Raw genomic sequence first — 21,161 nt, 5'->3', positions numbered from 1 at the left:
TCTGTCTCATCGATAGCGATTTGAGATCAAAATACAGCTCCATCACATAGCACACGGCTGTAGAGGAAGGAGATTTTCAGTAACGCAAATATACATTTACCGTATGGCTGCTCAGCAACGCAGTACTCCCGGGATGACTGGAATGATTAAACTACTTATCTCTACGTTCACAATCACATCATCAAATAATTGTGTTTTGCAGCAACATTAAATAACGCCACAGAAAGGGCCCTGAGTTATGATGGGAAAAATCCAAACAGCCTTTATTATTTCTAGATAGTGTAAAGAGCATTTATAAATCTGTTCTGCTGCATTACCTCCGTGACACTGCCAAATGCTGCACTGTGAGGAGACTACACAACTCACCCAGGTGATTCCCAGAGTGTGGCAGAAATGCTGAAGAACAGCCAATATTATCTAACGACAAAAATTAACCTAAATAGCCGTCTTACTTAGCCACAGATAAAAAGAGTATAAGTAATAGGGATATGGTGTCCTGCTAAGTAAGGAATATTGGGGGTAATTCAGGGTTGATCGCAGCAGCAAATTTGTTAGCAGTTGGGCAAAACCATGTGCACTGCAGGGGGGCAGTTATAACATGTGCAGAGAGAGTTAGATTTGGGTGGGTTATATTGTTTCTGTGCAGGGTAAATACTGGCAGCTTTATTTTTACACTGCAATTTAAATTTCAGTTTGAACACACCCCGCCCAAATCTAACTCTCTCTGCACGTGTTATGTCTGCTCCCCCCCCCTGCAGTGCACATGGTTTTGCCCAACTGCTAACAAATTTGCTGCTGCGATCAACTCTGAATTAGGCCCATTGTTATCCAAGAAAAGGCTTGCTAATCCGTGTCCTTACAATGCATTGCCATGCTGGTTAATCAATAGGTTAATTCAGTCTTAGGGGTAAATTTGCGAAAGCTTCTAAAACAGATAATTGGTGATGTTGCCCATAGCAACCAATTAGATGCTGTCTATCATTTTCTAGAAGGCAATAGAGAAATGATAGAAGCTTTAGTAAATTTACCCCATAGATCAGATAAGGATACTAAGCCTTGGAGAGAGATAAGGTGTATGGAGACTGAGGGGTCTATTCATGAAGCAGTGAAAAGTGTGGAGAAGTGAGCCAGTGGAGAAGTTGCCGATGGCAACCAATCAGCACTGAAGTAACATTTATAATTTGCATACTGTACAACTGTACGGAGCAGCTGATTGGTTGCCATGGGCAACTTCTCCACAGGCTCACTTCTCCACTCTTTTCACTGCTTCATGAATAGAACCCAAAGTAGCAGTCAATCAGCTCCTAACTGCCATGTTACAGGCTGTGTTTGAAAATTGACAGTTAGGAGCTGGTTGTCTGAGACTTTATCTCTGTCCACTTTATCTCTCTCCAAGGCTTATACAGTACATAGGGGGACATGTACTAAGCAGTGATAAAAGTGGAGAAGTATTGACGTAACATTTATAATTTGCATACTATAAAAGTATACAGAACAGCTGATTGGTTTCCATGGGCAACTTCTCCACTCTTATCAATGCTTAGTACATGTCTCCCTTAGACCCCAATATTTGGGTCTATTATACACATAAAACCAAATTAGGAGTCTATTCGTGAAGCAGTGAGAAGTGTGGAGAAGTGAGCCAGTGGAGAAGTTGCCCATGGCAACCAATCATCATTCCCATAACATTTATAATTTGCATACTATAAAATGTATACAGGGCAGCTGATTGGTTGCTATGGGCAACTTCACCACTGGTTCACTTCTCCACTCTTCACATACCCCTTTCACATCTCCAATGCCGGGTCCCACCCGGAAATTGGAAACGGGTCCTTCCCGGATAGGATCTGGCATTGGAGCCTCAGCGCTGTCTTCCCGACCCGGCAATATGCTGGTCCGGTTGCCATAGCGGTGGGGGGCGGAGCCGGCTGCGGGGGTGGAGGCGGTGCTGGGAGATGAGCTCATCTCCGCTCTGCCTCTCCCTATGTAGTAAACGGGTCCTGGGTCGCATCGGCCCGGGAACCCATTCACAATGCCACTGACCCGGTATTCAACCCAGGAATAACCCTTCTTATTACCCGGGTTGAATTACCGGGTCAGGCGACCCGAGAAATCTCCAAAGCCCCTTTCACATCGCACACTGACCCGTGTCGACCCGGCAAAAGATGGACTTCGCCATTAAAATACAGATGTGTCCTTGCTCATCACAGGTTCAACTATTCGCACCAGTGATTCATTTGCTGCGGCAAGTGTACCCACGAAGAAGCACGTGTGAATAGTTGCACCTGCGATCCATAGAGAATGCGGACAGGCACTTCCACGATGCCTGCGCACGTGCATACGCATGGTGACAAGGATGAGAAAGGACCTATCTGTAGCTAGGATCGGTCTTTCCGTGATAGTGGGCATTTGGGGGTAGCAACAATATAAGTGCACGGCACCATCCTGACTTGTGGGAGTGCCACAGGCATGTCATATACACACACACACACACACACACACACACACACAGAAATTTGTGTGGCTACAGTTGCGCAAAACAGCTCCTGTTAGTGCGCCAGGCCCCCGGGGGCTCTGCAGTGCCAGTCATCTTTCTCACTGAAGATGTGCGTCTTATTCACATAAATGAAACTCCCGGAAACAACAAAACTGCTTTGCAAGATTGCACTGATCAATGTGATGTGAAACATTTGTATAAGAGACTGAATCTGTATACGAGGTGCTGGGATGCAGTGGCCGCGGCTTTTCACCATGCCACACCAAGTTCCATTACTGCCTGCAGTCATCAGATGTAGCGTGCGCCCACACAGTTCCATCTTACCTCTCAGTCAGTTGTTACTACATATAAGGGAGATGTATGAAGCCTTCTAAAGACGGGAGATATTGTCCATAGAAACCAACCACCTTCTAGCTATTATTTTATAGAATGTTTTTGATAAATACTGCTATCCACTTGCCCTCTTCTCCACTCTTTAAAAGGTTTGATAGATATTGTACATATTGGGCCGGATTCAGGTTTGCAAGCACAGCAAAAAAAGCAATCAACTGGGCAAAACCATGCTACACTGTAGGTGGGGCAGATGTAACATGTGCAGAGTTAGATTTGGGTGGGCGGTGCTTAAACTGAAATCTAAATTGCAGTGTAAAAATAAAACTTTCTAACATTTGTGGGCAACATGTAAAACCAGCCAGTATTTATCCAGCACAGAAACAATGGCCCTCATTCCGAGTTGTTCGCTCGGTAAAAATCTTCGCATCGCAGCGATTTTCCGCTTAATGCGCATGCGCAATGTCCGCACTGCGACTGCGCCAAGTAAATTTGCTATGCACTTAGTAATTTTACTCACGGCTTTTTCATCGGTCTGGCGATCGTAATGTGATTGACAGGAAATGGGTGTTACTGGGCGGAAATAGGCCGTTTTATGGGCGTGTGGGAAAAAACGCTACCGTTTCCGGAAAAAACGCAGGAGTGGCCGGAGAAACGGAGGAGTGTCTGGGCGAACGCTGGGAGTGTTTGTGACGTCAAACCAGGAACGACAAGCACTGAACTGATCGCAGATGCCGAGTAAGTCTGAAGCTACTCAGAAACTGCTACGAGGTGTGTAATCGCAATATTGCGAATACTTAGTTCGCAATTTTAAGATGCTAAGATTCACTCCCAGTAGGCGGCGGCTTAGCGTGAGCAACTCTGCTAAAATCGCCTTGCGAGCGAACAACTCGGAATGACCTCCAATATACATGAATTTGCTCCCCTTGCATTGCAACATGGGGCCTAATTCAGATCTGAGTGCAGCAGCAAATTTGTTAGCTAATGGGCAAAACCATGTGCACTGCAGGGGGGGCAGATATAACATGTGCAGAGAGAGTTAGATTTGGGTGGGGTGTGTTCAAACTGAAATCCAAATTGCAGGGTAAAAATAAGCAGCCAGTATTTACCATGCACAGAGACAAAATAACCCACCCAAATCTAACTCTCTCTGCACATTTTATATCTGCCACACCTGCAGTGCACATGGTTTTGCCCATTAGCTAACAAATTTGCTGCTGCGATCAGATCTGAATCACCCCCATGGTTTGTTCCAGATACACAGTTGCTGTTTTTGCTTTACTTCCAAATCTGAATCAGGCCCATTGGGTCATAGGTTTGATTCCCACCACAGCCCTAACTATATATTATTATTAGCATTATTATCCCCTTGCTTGCGGGGGTTTCCTCCGAGTACTCTGGTTTTCTCCCACAATCCAAAAATATACTGGTAGGTTAATTGGCTCCTGACAAAAACAATTAGTGTGTATGAGTATACATGTACTGTACATATGGTAGAGAATATACACTGTTCGCTCCAGAGGGGCAGGGACTGATGTGGATGGCCAAATGTTCTCTGTAAAGCGCTGCGGAACATGTGTGCGCTATATAAATAATGGTAATACATACATAAATAAATAATAAATACTGTAAATGTTAATAAATATAAGTAATTACTAGCTACTTACTTTTGCTGCACCAATCTGTTCTTTTCGGAACTTCTCAAGGGGGGATATTAGAACATCATTTGCATTCTGTATCTGAAACAAAAAAAATTGTTGGATTAAGAAAAAAAATATATAAAGCAAATAAAGCTAATGCACGCCGACTCTCCTGCCTACTGATTCCTTCCTCCCATTCCTACCGCCAAGATTTTTCACGTGCTGCACCACTTCTCTGGAATTCCCAACCTCTCCCCCTCAGACACTCCACCTCTCTACAAAACTTCAAACGCGCTCTCAAGACCCACTTCTTCACCAAACCCAGCCTAAACTCATCCTAGCCCTCTTTTCCACAAGCACTGTCTACCCCATCTGTGTCAGCCCTGTCTACCCCTCCCCTTTAGAATGTAAGCTCTCACGAGCAGGGCCCTCTTCCCTCATGTGATATCCTTTTTCTTACTTTAATAATCTTCAACTGCACCAAATCCAGCAGTCTTCTGCCATCTGATACTTATTCCAGAGTCATCTGCTGATGTAACTATGTTTGTTTACCCTGTACTTGTCCTATACTGTCATCAACTGTAAGTTGCTGTTTTCCTGTTTGATTATTTGTTTATGTACTCTGTAATTGGGCGCTGCGGAACCCTTGTGGCGCCATATAAATAAAGGATAATAATAATAATAATAATAATTACATAAAGTGACTCACTATTACAATTCAAAAATAAAATATTTTATTTTCATACATTAAAATAAAGAAACCTATTTTCAGATTGTGTTGTAAATAAAAAGGATTGTCTGTCCTCACTACATGGAAACCCTGCAGCTGCATTTCATATCAAGATGCTTTTCCCGCACATAAAATATCACTCTCATGTACAGTATTATACTTTATTTCATCTAGTCTCACTGAAGTAATGACTCTGAGCGTTGTGTGATTTGCAAGCACTGAAGTGGTTGCTGTGATATTAAACTGTGTGCCGAATGGCCTTATAGCTCAGCCGATCGCTTCAACTTGGGTGGCAGTATATTTTCAAGAGCAGTATATTTTCAAGTGCAAAAAAGCACTCCTCTAGCGGCATATGGAACTTGTATTGGACTCTCTAAACACCATCTAAAAGGGACTCTCCACAGTGGATTACAATTGGACATTCATATCATCTAAGAGCAAAATTTGGAACGGATCCTATAGAACACAAAGTATATGTCCTGAACCGACACTTTGGGTAAATTCTATTCTTCATGTATGCATATGGCACAATATCACTGCACAGAATATTGTCTAAGTTTTAATGAGTTATTGTTTTTTTAATAAATTGTTTTAAAATTTTACACATTTAGTGAGTTATATTGTTCTTTCCTCTGGTAGCGCAGCCTTCTTTTCCTTTTTTATTTTGTGCAATATATTGGGAGTGACTTCCCTCTAAACATTGGCTGCTGCTTAGCTGAGCATCTCGCCTCATAGCGCCCGAATACCTTGGGTATTATTTATTACCTTCTCTTTGCATTCAGTTGAACATAACTTACATCTCAGACGGGTGGTCTTCAGTATGCCGACTGACGGGATCCCGGTGCACAGTATACCGGCGCCGGAATCCCGACAGCCGGCATACCGACACTTATTCTCCCTCGTGGGGGTCCACGACCCCCCTGGAGGGAGAATAAAATAGCGTGGCGCGCATAGCGTGCCACCGTGCCCGTAGCGTGGCGAGCCCGCAAGGGGCTCATTTGCGCTCACCACACTGTCGGTAAGCCGGCGGTCGGGCTCCCGGCGCCGGTATGCTGGTCGCCGGGAGCCCGACCGCCGGCATACCATACTGAACCCTCTCAGACACTGCCTGCATACTACACAGCCCATATAACAGTCTGATAAACTACAGCATAGATGACAGACTTATGAGGGGGTTTCTCCTACTGAAATAAACATAACTGCAGTCACTGCTCACAATGTGTGACAGGGCTGTAATACTTGCCCTGTGTGCTTGCACTCTTCTGACAAGGCATTTCCTGCCTGTTAACCATTCCACGGGAAAAAAAAGACAGAATTTCAGCAATTTATCGCTGAACACAAAACTGATGAACTTGAAAAGGGGCAATGACCTTTGTCTCCACCAATTAAACTAACAAATACATTTCTGGCTTACATGGGAAATGGGGACAAAAAAACATCAGCGAGGCTATGAAGACCTCTAGGCAGGACAGTGGCTACATAACAAGCACACTTCTGCAAAGAGTGAAAAAATGGGAACGGGAAAAAAGCAAATACAACTACTGCCTAATGTATGATTATCCCTTCATTGCTCACTTCTGGAATTCTCCTTTCCGCAGCGAATAAACTATCTGAATTCAGTGGGACATGAATATGGTATCTGGAGGGGATACATATGATATCCTGGCAGACAGGATGCCGGCTGTCAATATACCGACAGTGGCATACCGTCTGCCGGAATCCCAGTAGACAGTCCCCGTAGCAGGGTAAAGAGGTGGCCTGTGACGACACACATCAGAGGTGGCCTGTGACAACACACATCAGAGGTGGCCTCTGAGACGACACACATCAGAGGTGGCCTGCGACGGCACACATCAGAGGTGGCCTGTGTCGACACACATCAGAGGTGGCCTGTGACGACACACATCAGAGGTGGCCTGTGACGACACACATCAGAGGTGGCCTGTGACGACACACATCAGAGGTGGCCTGTGACGACACACATCAGAGGTGGCCTGTGACGACACACATCAGAGGTGGCCTGTGACGACACACATCAGAGGTGGCCTGTGACAACCAGTGGTGCAAGTAGAAAAAAGTTCTTAGTAGTACTGTGCACGCAACAACAAAAATGGGTGTGACCACATGCCACATAGGGCGTGGCCAATAAAAATGGGGGCGTGATACACATATGGGGGCCCAGATACACATATGAACCCTACAGTGCCAGATATGCTCCTACAGTGTTAGATATGACCCCACAGTGCCAGATATGCTCCCACAGTGCCAAATACACAAATGCCCCACAGTGCCAGATACACATATGCCCCACAGTGCCAGATACACATATGCCCCACAGTGCCATATATATATATATATGCCCCACAGTGCCAGATATGCCCCCACAGTGCCAGATACACATGTGCCCCACAGTACCAGGTACACATATGCCCCACAGTGCCAGATACACATATGCCCCTAGTACCAGATACACATATGCTCCCAGTGCCAGATACACATATGCCCCCAAGTGCCAGATATACATACAGTATGCCCCACAGTGCCAGATATACATAGCCCCACAGTGCCAGATATACATAGGCCCCACAATGCCAGATACACATATGCCCCACAGTGCCAGATGCACATATGCCCCATAGTGCCAGATACACATATGCCCCACAGTGCCAGATACACATATTCCCCCAGTGCGATACACATATGCCCCACAGTGCCAGATATACATATGCCCCACAGTGCCAGATATACATATGCCCCCAGTGACAGATATACATGTGCCCCCACAGTGCCAGATATACATATGCCCCCAGTGCCAGATACACATATGCCCCCACAGTGCCAGATATACATATGCCCTCCGTGCCAAATACACATATGTCCCACAGTGCCAGATATTACAGTTAATATACCGGCCCCCCCCACACCCGCTGCTCACCCACTGCTGCTGTTGTCAGGGAAGGAGAGGAGAGCGCAGCGCGGTCCCTCTGTGTTCGCTTAGACTTTGGTCTTCAGCGGCGGCGTGTATCTTCTCAAATGAGGCACCAGTTCATTAGCCATTCATTCATACAATCCAAAAATATGCTGGTAGGTTAATTGGATCCCAACAAAATTAACCCTAGTATGAATGTGTCAGTGTGTACATGTGATAGGGAATATAGATTGTGAGCTCCACTGGGGCAGGGACTGATTTGAATGACCAACTATTCTCTGTAAAGCGCTGCGGAATATGTGTGCGCTATATAAATAACTGGTAATAAATAAATAATAAATAAATTAGCCAATCAGAGCTTGCGGACCGCCAGCCAATCAGGAGCCGCGGCTGCCGCTCCGCGAGCTCTGAATGACTAACGGACTGGTGCCTCAGTTGAGAAGATACACGCTGCCGCTGGAGACCAAAGTCTGACTGAGCATGCCACTGAGGGACCACACTGCGCTCTCCTCTCCTTCCCTGACACAGCAGCGGGCTGCAAGCATGGCGGTCGGCCCAGCCGTACTGCGTACCGGCTGGCAATTTCTTAATGGTACGCAGGACCGCCCTGTACCGCCATACTTGCAGCACTGGTGACGACACACATCAGAGGTGGCCTGTGACGACACACATCAGAGGTGGCCTGTGACGACACACATCAGAGGTGGCCTGTGACGACACACATCAGAGGTGGCCTGTGACGACACACATCAGAGGTGGCCTCTGACGACACACATCAGAGGTGGCCTGTGACGACACACATCAGAGGTGGCCTGTGACGACACACATCAGAGGTGGCCTGTGACGACACACATCAGAGGTGGCCTCTGACGACACACATCAGAGGTGGCCTGTGACGACACACATCAGAGGTGGCCTGTGACGACACACATCAGAGGTGGCCTGTGACGACACACATCAGAGGTGGCCTGTGACGACACACATCAGAGGTGGCCTCTGACGACACACATCAGAGGTGGCCTGTGACGACACACATCAGAGGTGGCCTGTGACGACACACATCAGAGGTGGCCTCTGACGACACACATCAGAGGTGGCCTGTGACGACACACATCAGAGGTGGCCTGTGACGACACACATCAGAGGTGGCCTCTGACGACACACATCAGAGGTGGCCTGTGACGACACACATCAGAGGTGGCCTGTGACGACACACATCAGAGGTGGCCTGTGACGACACACATCAGAGGTGGCCTGTGACGACACACATCAGAGGTGGCCTGAGACGACACACATCAGAGGTGGCCTGTGACGACACACATCAGAGGTGGCCTGTGATGACACACATCAGAGGTGGCCTGTGACGACACACATCAGAGGTGGCCTGTGACGACACACATCAGAGGTGGCCTGTGACGACACACATCAGAGGTGGCCTGTGACGACACACATCAGAGGTGGCCTGTGACGACACACATCAGAGGTGGCCTGAGACGACACACATCAGAGGTGGCCTGAGACGACAGACATAAGAGGTGGCCTGTGACGACACACATCAGAGGTGACATGTGACGGCAGACATAAGAGGTGGCCTGTGACGACACACATCAGAGGTGGCCTGTGACGACACACATCAGAGGTGGCCTGTGACGACACACATCAGAGGTGGCCTGAGACGACACACATCAGAGGTGGCCTGAGACGACACACATCAGAGGTGGCCTGTGACGACAGACATCAGAGGTGGCCTGTGACGACACACATCAGAGGTGACATGTGACGGCAGACAAGAAGCACCGGGAGATCAGGAAGATGCACTAAGGTTGCGCCCGACTCTGTTCTATGTAGCGAGGTGCTTTGAAGCAAGCTGTAAACCGAATTCCCTTTGGGGGATATTTCGGGGGATCTCCCTGAGACTGGACAATCTGCCGGACATTCCGGTAGAGCAGATGAGTGCAGTATGATTTTATTAATAAAGCTCTGATTATAAAAGAGGCTACACATGAAAAAAAATTAAAAAAAGTATAATCCACAGATCCACAGTCATGTTAGAGAGTTTCAGCATGGAAAATGAAGGTGGCCACTGTCAGGGCTGGGCTGGGCGAACTACGTCATTATTGCCCCGACCACTGGAGCACAATACCAGGAATTGAGAGGGTCATCCAGAGGTGACACGATTCACTGAAAATTGTGTCATCCTTCCCCCTGTCCCGCCTATTTTTCTAAAAAATAGAGCACCTGTGTGACCTGGCTTCCTAGACCACTTAAAATTCAGTATTCACCCGGACAATATGGGATAGTAGACAAGTATGAGTTATGCACTAAAACAGCGGTGGCCAACCTGTGGCTCTTGAGCCACATGCGGCTCTTTCTTTCTTCAAATGTGGCTCCTAATACACAAAGTTACATGACCACAACAGATCTGGTAACCACTGCTCTCCAGAAAAACACGCAGCAGCACTACGGGGACTTTGAACTGAGGGAGCCAGATACTAGAGATGAGACACCCACCAGCAAACAGAGGACACAAAAGGGGCTGCTGCAGTGACATGAATTGGGGAAAGCTGAAGTGACATGAGGGTGCTGGCTGAAGTGACACATGAGGGTGCTGGCTGAAGTGACACATGAGGGTGCTGGTTGGAGTGACACAGGAGGGTGCTGGTTGGAGTGACACATGAGTGTGCTGGTTGGAGTGACACAGGAGGGTGCTGGCTGAAGTGACACATGAGGGTGCTGGCTGAAGTGACACATTAGGGTGCTGGCTGAAGTGACACATGAGGGTGCTGGCTGAAGTGACACATGAGGGTGCTGGTTGGAGTGACACAGGAGGTTGCTGGCTGAAGTGACACATGAGTGTGCTGGTTGGAGTGACACAGGAGGGTGCTGGCTGAAGTGACACATGAGGGTGCTGGCTGAAGTGACACAGGAGGGTGCTGGCTGAAGTGACACATGAGGGTGCTGGCTGAAGTGACACATGAGGTGCTGGCTGAAGTGACACATGAGGGTGCTGGCTGAAGTGACAGGAGGGTGCTGGCTGAAGTGACACATTAGGGTGCTGGCTGAAGTGACACATGAGGGTGCTGGCTGAAGTGACACAGGAGGTGCTGGCTGAAGTGACACAGGAGGTGCTGGCTGAAGTGACACATTAGGGTGCTGGCTGAAGTGACACATGAGGGTGCTGGCTGAAGTGACATGAGGGTGCTGGCTGAAGTGACACAGGAGGGTGCTGGCTGAAGTGACAGGAGGGTGCTGACTGAAGGGACAGGAGGTTGCTGGCTGAAGTGACAGGAGGGTGCTGACTGAAGTGACATGAGGGTGCTGGCTGAAGTGACACATGAGGGTGCTGGCTGAAGTGACAGGAGGGTGCTGGCTGAAGGGACAGGAGGTTGCTGGCTGAAGTGACAGGAGGGTGCTGGCTGAAGTGACACATGAGGGTGCTGGCTGAAGTGACAGGAGGGTGCTGGCTGAAGTGACAGGAGGGTGCTGGCTGAAGGGACAGGAGGTTGCTGGCTGAAGTGACAGGAGGGTGCTGGCTGAAGTGACACATGAGGGTGCTGGCTGAAGTGACAGGAGGGTGCTGGCTGAAGTGACAGGAGGGTGCTGGCTGAAGGGACAGGAGAGTGCTGGCTGAAGTGACGAGGGTGCTGGCTGGAGTGACAGGAGGGTGCTGGCTGAAGTGACACATGAGGGTGCTGGCTGAAGTGACACATGAGGGTGCTGGCTGAAGTGACACAGGAGGGTGCTGGCTGAAGTGACACAGGAGGTGCTGGCTGAAGTGACACATTAGGGTGCTGGCTGAAGTGACACAGGAGGGTGCTGGCTGAAGTGACAGGAGGGTGCTGGCTGAAGGGACAGGAGGTTGCTGGCTGAAGTGACAGGAGGGTGCTGGCTGAAGTGACATGAGGGTGCTGGCTGAAGTGACACATGAGGGTGCTGGCTGAAGTGACAGGAGGGTGCTGGCTGAAGGGACAGGAGGTTGCTGGCTGAAGTGACAGGAGGGTGCTGGCTGAAGTGACATGAGGGTGCTGGCTGAAGTGACACATGAGGGTGCTGGCTGAAGTGACAGGAGGGTGCTGGCTGAAGTGACAGGAGGGTGCTGGCTGAAGTGACAGGAGGGTGCTGGTTGGAGTGACACATGGGGGAGCTGAAGTGTATTATGTGAATCTGGATTTTTTAATATATTTTATGTGGAAGTGGCTTTTTCAATGTATTTTACACCAGGGGCGTGGCCTAGAAGGCACAAGGCCACACCCCATTTTTACATGTGCGCCTTCTGCTCGATGTCGGCTCTTTGACGTACCTAACACATTTTTTACGGCTCTTTGTCTCTGACTGGTTGGCCACCCCTGCACTAAAACATCCTTCACCAATATAATCAGTTAAATTTATATCTGGCCACATCAGCCACTCTCCCACTGGGTCTTACAATCTATTTTTACGTCTGCAACACGGGACCAATTTATTCAGAATCCAATTAACCAATCAGTAGGTCTTCTGTATGTTTGAACCAATGGGGAATCCGAAGCAGCCAATGACTACAAACACCACCTAAATAGATTAGTAAAAATATAAGAATGCAACACAAGGACTCAAGCACTGTGATCAAGCAATACTATCCATTTTGCTTCCATGCCTCTGTAAACAGGAGTATAAGTCACACGCAGAAAACCTTATACAGGCATACATGTCAATTTAATAACAAATAGGAGAGGTCACACTATTAGGTATATAACCTACTGTATCTACCAACAACTCCAATGAAACATTGCCCCAGTGGCCAACGGTCTTCGAAGTTGTAACTTCCAAATAAAATACCTCTTTGGCATTGGGTATTCCTTGTTTTAATCTGCAAAAAAGAATGAAGCAAAGCAAAACTCTTTCTTAAATAAGCTAAATTTCAATATAAATTCCCTTTAAAGATTTGACCATGATGTACTAACCTAGCGAGATCAATCTAGAGAACAAGGCGTCCCCATGTTTACAACATCTACAAATCAAACCAGCCACATCAGGATGATATCTCTCCTTGCTGGAACACAGTAATCCTTGATCTTTTCTTTTAAAGGGCACACTTTACAATAAACCTGTTTTTATATCCTCGCAAATATTGTTAAGTCCGGGATTTGATGTCAATAAAAAGATGAAACCCACACGTACACCACAACATGACGATATTATATAGTTTCATAAGAGATGTATTAAAATAGGGGAAATTAGTGTGTGTGTCTGGACTGCTAAAACAGCAGACCTTGCACTGCCTGGCGCGCAGAATACAAGCAGGATTTGTGAAGTTATAGATCATGTAGACGGTTCTTCAGGCTGTCAAACAGTACAAATGGAACTGTCAGTACGGTGAGTAGTTCTGCCTGGCACTCATAGCACATAGAGGATGCTGACTCTTTTCCTGGGCAATAGGGAATTTGTGTCATCACTGAAGCACAGCGACAAGTTGGGTCAGACGTGTCTTCTGGCTTCAAGGACGCCACCAATAAGAAGGAAGTGGCTAAAGTTGAGCTAGCTACCCAGTGATGTACTAACGAAGAGGCGGGAGAAGCCGTTTGCACAGTGTACCACTTGAAAGTGTGTGCCAAGTAGTCTCAGTCACTCAGAGACAGTCACAGACTTGGACTCTAGAGGTGGGGTCACAGTGGGAGTGTTTGGAGACTATCCTGTTCCCTTCATTCTGGGTAAGTGCTCAGCGGCTTGGGGGTCATGCCCCCATTTTGGACACACGCCAAAGGCCTGCACAAAGGGGGTAATCAGACTGCATCGCTGCAGCGGCCGCACTGCGCCTGCGCGCCCCAGGAGCCCAGTGAGATGCTTTCAGCATATCACTGGCTGAAATTGCCTCTGTCTGATTGACAGGCAGAGACGGTCGCAGGGCGGTGTGCCAATGGCTTTAGAACGCCATTGGTGGGGCGTGGTCCGGACACTGGAGGCGTGTCTGGACCGTTGGGGGGCGGGCCGCGGCATCTGCGACATGTCAGATGCAGCCGCTACGAATAGCAACGCGGCGGGTAGCTCCCTGCCAGAGCGAAGGAGCTGCATAGGCAGGGAGCTACTCGCTAGGTACAAAAGCATCGCTGCCGGGTGATGCTTTTATACCTGTGCGGGTGGGGGGGGGGGGGGGGGGGGGGGCAGGGCCTGACATGTAGGGCGGAACTGGGGACACAGCTGGGATCGCCCAAGATATATCGTATACAAAAGGGCAGCATACAATGTATCTTGGCCGATCCTGCCCCCGGGAGGCTGCCGGAGTGATTGCCTGCGATCACCTCCGACATGTGGTCGCTCTAGTGTATGGGGCCCTTAACTGTATGTCATGTGATCATACTGAGCCAATACGCTGAAAGCTGGCAGGCTTCCCACAGTGAAGTTTCTCTGAATCATGCTTGTAATAAATATCACACTGACATTGCCAGGGACCAAACAACCCTGCCCTTGTATAAAAACAAAAACAAAAAAACAATCAGCTTGCCACAGTGATTAATTAAAATAAATAACGGATATACATTTACAAAACTAGAAATTATATATATATATATATATATATATATATATTTATTTATTTACAGGTTGAGTATCCCATATCCAAATATTCCGAAATACGGAATATTCCGAAATACGGACTTTTTTGAGTGAGATAGTGAAACCTTTGTTTTCTGATGGCTCAATGTACACACACTTTGTTTAATGCAAAAAGTTATAAAAAATATTGTATTAAATGACCTTCAGGCTCTATGTATAAGGTGTATATGAAACATAAATGAATTGTGTGAATGTACACACACTTTGTTTAATGCACAAAGTTATAAAAAATATTGGCTAAAATGACCTTCAGGCTGTGTGTATAAGGGGGGTCATTCCGAGTTGTTCGCTCGTTATTTTTTTGTCGCAACGGAGCGATTAGTCGCTAATGCGCAATGTCCGCAGTGCGACTGCGCCAAGTAAATTTGCTATGCAGTTAGGTATTTTACTCACGGCATTACGAGGTTTTTTCTTCGTTCTGGTGATCGTAATGTGATTGACAGGAAGTGGATGTTTCTGGGCGGAAACAGGCCTTTTTATGGGTGTATGCGAAAAAACGCTACCGTTTCTGGGAAAAACGCGGGAGTGGCTGGAGAAACGGAGGAGTGTCTGGGCGAACGCTGGGTGTGTTTGTGACGTCAAACCAGGAACGAAACTGACTGAACTGATCGCAGATGCCGAGTAAGTGTGGAGCTACTCAGAAACTGCTAAGAAGTGTCTATTCGCAATTCTGCTAATCTTTCGTTCGCAATTTTGATAAGCTAAGATTCACTCCCAGTAGGCGGCGGCTTAGCGTGTGCAAAGCTGCTAAAAGCAGCTTGCGAGCGAACAACTCGGAATGACCCCTATGGTGTATATGAAACATAAATGCTTTCTGTGCTTAGACTTAGGTCCCATCACCATGATATCTCATTATGGTATGCAATTATTCCAAAATACGGAAAAATCCGATATCCAAAATACCTCTGGTCCCAAGCATTTTGGATAAGGGATACTCAACCTGTATTTATTTTTTAAGATGTGACTAAAACAAATTGAACCACACAAAAAAACTTTTCTTATGGACTGCACTTCAAAGTGCAGCAGTACCATCCATTGTGAATTTTATTTGCTGACTTTATTTGGGACAATGGACCTTATTCAGGTTTGTTAGCAAACCAAAAAAGCACACTAATGGGCAAAACCCTGTTGCACTGCAGGTGGGGCAGATGTAACATGTGCAGAGAGAGTTGGATTTGGGTGGGGTGTGTTCAAACTGAAATCTAAATTGTAGTGTAGAAATAAAGCAACCAGTATTTACCCTGCACAGAAACAATATAACCCACCCAAATCTAAATCTGCACATGTTACATCTGCCCCACCTGCAGTGCAACATGGTTTTGCTCAATTGCTGACAACTCTGAATAATCTGCTTAGTGCACTGTTTGGTCAGTCACAGCAACAACTTAATATAAAAAAATATATACTGTATTAAACTGCCTCTCTGGTATCATAGTAATGCCGTTCATTATTAATATATACCTACGGATTGTAATAATAATAATGGTGTGTAGAAAAAATAAAACCACACAAACGCTTTTCTTGCCAACTGAACTTCAAAGTGTGGCAGCACCATTGTGGAATTTTAATTGTGGATTTGGTGCATTATGGTCTGGTGCTTAATAGTGTGCTAGTGTGCAAATAGATATTAAAAAAATAAACTTAAATTGCCTCTGAATTTGGTACCATTAGCATTCCCTACGTATTTACTGGCTAATATAAAAAAAAAAAAATGCGTTACTGTAAAAAAAATGAAAAAAATTATTTAAAAATGCACATTTTAATTATGGCAACAGCACAAAAAAAGTTCAAAAAAGCTCAACTCATAAAAAAGGTTTGTGTGTGTGAAATGTGTGTTTGATTTCATTTTTTGACATTTGTTGTTAATCAAACAGCAAAACACAAAACTTGCAGTGCTATTTAAAACGGGTTCACTACGATATGCCGGCGGCCGGGCTCCTGGCGACCAGCATACCGGCGCCGGGAGCCCGACCGCCGGCTTACCGACAGTGTGGCGAGCGCAAATGAGCCCCTTGCGGGCTCGCTGCGCTCGCCACGCTACGGGCAAGGTGGCGCGCTACGCGCGCCACACTATTTTATTCTCCCTCCAGGGGGGTCGTGGACCCCCACGAGGGAGAATAAGTGTCGGTATGCCGGCTGTCGGGCTCCCGGCGCCGGTATGCTGGTCGCCGGGAGCCCGACCGCCGGCTTACTGAAGACCACCCATTTAAAACCCTGCCCGGTTCTACAAAAGGTTTGCATATACATCTAACTGATATACGGGTTGAGTATCCCTTATCCAAAATGCTTGGGACCAGAGGTATTTTGGATATGGGATTTTTCCGTAGTTTGGAATAATTGCATACCATAATGAGATATCATGGCGATAGGACCCTAGTCTAAGCACAGAATGCATTTATGTTACATATACACCTTATACACACAGCCTGAAGGTCATTTTAGCCAATATTTTTTATAAGTTTGTGCATTAAACAAAGTGTGTCTACATTCACACAATTCATTTATGTTCCATATACACCTTATACACACAGCCTGAAGGTCATTTCATACAATCTTTTTAATAACTTTGTGTATAAAACAAAGTTTGTGTACATTGAGCCATAAAAAAACAAAGTTTTCACTATCTCACTCTCACTTAAAAAAGTCCGTATTTCGGAATATTCCGTATTTCGGAATATTCCGTATTTCGGAATATTTGGATATGGGATACTCAACCTGTACATAAAATAAAAGTACAACCAAAAGAGGTCAAGGTCATTCAAGTCCATCTACAAAACTAAAAATGTCCTATTATTTTGGGCCTCCAGAAAATACATCACTAGATGCAACTATAGCGTTAATGACAGCTTCAGACGGATTGGCGTACAACATTTTTAAAAAATCACAGGATTTAACGGGTTACGGGCGTTAGGTCGACACAACTTAGGTCGACACTCATTAGGCCGACCACTGTAGGTCGACAATGCCATTAGGTCGACACGCATTAGGTCGACATGTAATAGGTCGACAGGTCAAAAGGTCGACGTGGGTTTTTCACTTTACATTTTTTATTTTTTATTTTTATTTATTTTCATACTTAACGATCTACGTGGACTATGTGCCCGATGCACTAATTTGGGTTCCCCATCACTTTACGGAGAAAACGACACCAAAAACAGTCAAAAACCGCATGTCGACCTTTTGACCTGTCGACCTAGTACCTTCAGTGGTCGACCTAATGAGTGTTCACCTAAGTTGGGTCGACCCAACGACCCATACCCGATTTAACTATATGATTGACTGCTAAAGGGTATGTTGACTTACCTACTACCCCGACTGCCCTATGTAATAGATTTGAAAATTATGGCCTGAAAATCAAACCAAAAGTCATCCATGAAATAAGTAATTTTAAAAAAGTTGTGGAAGAATTTTCAGTTCATTTGATGAATCGACCTCAACTAAAAGATAAATGAATATTATTTGACATGGGAAAAATACATTCTAGAGTTTGGCTCTGGTCAGAATTCACAAATTGATGACTGCAGAAAAATGTTTTGAATTTTGAAAACATGTTTAAATGACACTTGAAAATGATTTCATTGCAATTGTCACATACAGTATGTTCCTAATGTAATTATACGAGTTGGAAAACTTGTAGCTGTTACACTAGTTGTGTTGTGTAGTGCATGGCCTCTACAAACAGGGCACCTCGGAACAGTTACAATCTACAAAAGGAATTGTCCAGAGATGGAGGCAGATCTTGCTTCCCACAGGAAGATCTGCGTCCATAATATACTCGTGGCATCGATTAGAGGTTGACCCCTGCCTGCGCAGCCTGGCTGCGCTGACAGGTGGTACGGAGCCATTTTTCCCCCCAACACTCCCTGTTTTGTCCACCACGCCCGCGAAATGCTGCATCGACCCCCTTCCCCCGCAGCCGCATGGTGAAGGTGCACTATAGACGCTGTGTGCGCGCAGACCTCCTGGATGCAGTCGCTGCGTGCTGAATAGACCCCAAAGCCCTCTTCATCCAAATCAGAGTCTGACACGTCCTCCTCTTATACAGACGACCTCAATAATGATGATCATTATGTAACTTTACCTAATATAGATAATGATGTCTGGCACAGGTGAAGTAGCAGGTGATGCTGCAGCTAAATATAAGAACATGGACTTAACCATACTTGGCAAAGAGCCTGAAGGTGCTCGTGATGACACCCTGGATGTCCTGCTTTTCCTTAGCTCAGGCTTTTTCAACCAGTGTGCCGTGGCACACTAGTGTGCCGTGACCAGTTGCAAGGTGTGCCGTGGAGCCAGATCAGCTTCCTGCACCTTCAGAGTGAACTGTTGGCCCGGGCTCTTCTTAGAGGATTAGTCGTGGTCCGGCCGTGACCTCTGCCTTGAAGACGCTGAGGTGTGATATCATAGGTCACGGCCGCCACATCTCACCACCCAGCCAGCCTACCCGCCTGCATACACATCTTCCAGTTCCTGCCTGCATACACAGCTTTCCTTGCCCACCCACATCCACACCTGCCCGCCCACCCACTGCTCAGTATTCTCAGCACTCCACTATGAACAACACCCGCCACTGAGGGACAGGGAGGAGGACAGCTGACCGGTAGGGGCTAATATTTGTTATGTTATTTCTCCTGTGGGGAACAAGAGGATTTATGGGTTTATGGGGGGGAAAATGTGAATAATTCATGTGGGGAGCAATAGGATTTATGTGGGGAGAAATGTGATTGATTTATGTGTGAGCAACATGATTTATGTGGGGAGCAATGTGATTGATTTATGTGTGAGCAACATGATTTATTTGGGGAGCAATGTGATTGTTTTTTATGTGTAGGCCAATGTATGTGTGGATTTTTTATTACTGTGAGGGCCAATGTGTGTGTTTTGGTTCTTTCTGTGGGGAATTGATGGTGTGCCTTGGCAATTTTAAAATATTGTTTGGTGTGTCGCGAGTAAAAAAAAGGTTGAAAATCACTGCCTTAGGTCATACTTTTACAATATTGCAGGTTGCATCACCAGTCTAGTCAGCTAACTCCTAATTTCCAGCATAGAGATTTAAGCTGCCTTACAGTTTTTCATTGCTTTATTTTTCCTCTGCCCCCCCCCCCCCCCCTCACCAGCCGTGCATGCAGGCCCTGTCGTCCAGGACCTGCATGCACGGCTGGCGGAGGTGTGACGTCACTGAGCGATATGAGCAGTCATATCGCTCAGTGTGTACAGTGGGCCGCCGACCGGCCAGCCCGGGAGGGGAAACATTAGACGACGTCGCTCACAGAGCGACATCGTCTAATGTGTACGGACCTTAAGAGTGCAGGTTTTAGTGATATCCAGGCTTCAGCACAGGTGACATATACCGCTTTCAGATCACAAACCCAGGTCGGACCCGGCTTTTCAACCCAGATCCGACCCGGGACCGAGCAGGCTCAGACCCTTTCACATTGCAGTATCGACCCGGGGTTATTCCAGGGTTGGTACCTTTCACACTGAACCCGGGTCACCCATGTTAAACACTGTGATGTCATTTAAAATGGACTTTTCTGGCTCACATTGATGAGGTTTCACAGGAAATAAAAGCGGGGGCTGGGGACTGCTCTGAGCAGACACACAAACAGCCAATCAGCACCTTTTTCTGAGACCCGGGTTGAATATTCTGGGTCAAAGGCTTTCACACTGCACAGCGACCCGGGTCCCACCTGTGTTTAACCCTTCTTTTAACCCGGTTTGAAATTGCCGGGTTGCTCAACCCAGGTTATTAACTTTGGCGCTTTCACATTGCACCTCGATAGGGGTTGACCCGGCAACGACCCGAGAATAACCCAGGTTATTTTGGCCATGTGAAAGTGGTATTATTAGTCGCTCAGTTATGTTGATTTAGCAATCTGTGCTCAGGCATAGATATCCTCAAACCCTGGACCAGAGGCGAAACTACCTCCAGTGCAACCAGTGCGTTGCACTGGGGCCCGCCTCTGTCCAGGGGCCCAAAGCATGTAATGAGTCAAACTGACTCATTACATGCCGCTGTGCGCTGCGGGCAACCGCTGCCCGCAGCGCACAGCCGCCTGGAGAGAGGAGAGGAGCAGCGGTACGGGGGAAGGAGGAAGCCGAAGGAGGGAGCCGCAGCAGCGCTTTACTACTGGTGGAGGCGCTGCTGCTGCTTCTGCCCCTCTGCTTCACTATAGGCTGTCTTCCGAGAACAGCCTATAGTGAAGCAGGGGGGCAGCAGCAGCAGCGCCTCCACCAATGACACAGCGCTGCTGCGGCTCCCTCCTCCACCTCCCTCCTCCTCCTTCTCTCCAGCCCGGGAATCGTCTGACGCTGCACCGAGGAGCCTGAGCCAGCGGAGACGCCGGAGAGGGTAAGTATAATTCTTTCTTTCTGTCTCTTTCTTTCTTTGGTGGGACTGCCTGCCGCAATGTGTAAAAATGGGGGACTGCCTGCCGCAATGTGTAA

General features: G+C 47.0%; 1 protein-coding gene across 2 annotated transcripts in view; it reads right to left on the bottom strand.

Moving 5' to 3' along the window:
* Positions 1-21,161, bottom strand: part of ARHGAP42 (Rho GTPase activating protein 42) — a 615,245-nt gene that overhangs the window by 322,912 nt on the left and 271,172 nt on the right. For both annotated transcript variants that reach the window (XM_063951500.1, XM_063951501.1), the window contains exon 4: positions 4,495-4,566. In XM_063951500.1, the coding sequence (XP_063807570.1) occupies positions 4,495-4,566 (72 nt within the window). The remainder of the gene's footprint in view (positions 1-4,494; positions 4,567-21,161) is intronic.

This window comes from Pseudophryne corroboree, chromosome 2 (genome assembly GCF_028390025.1).
Source record: "Pseudophryne corroboree isolate aPseCor3 chromosome 2, aPseCor3.hap2, whole genome shotgun sequence".
In the NCBI taxonomy this organism is placed as follows: Eukaryota; Metazoa; Chordata; class Amphibia; order Anura; family Myobatrachidae; genus Pseudophryne; species Pseudophryne corroboree.
Note: the sequence above shows the minus strand (reverse complement) of the source record. Positions and strands in the feature narration are given on the sequence as shown.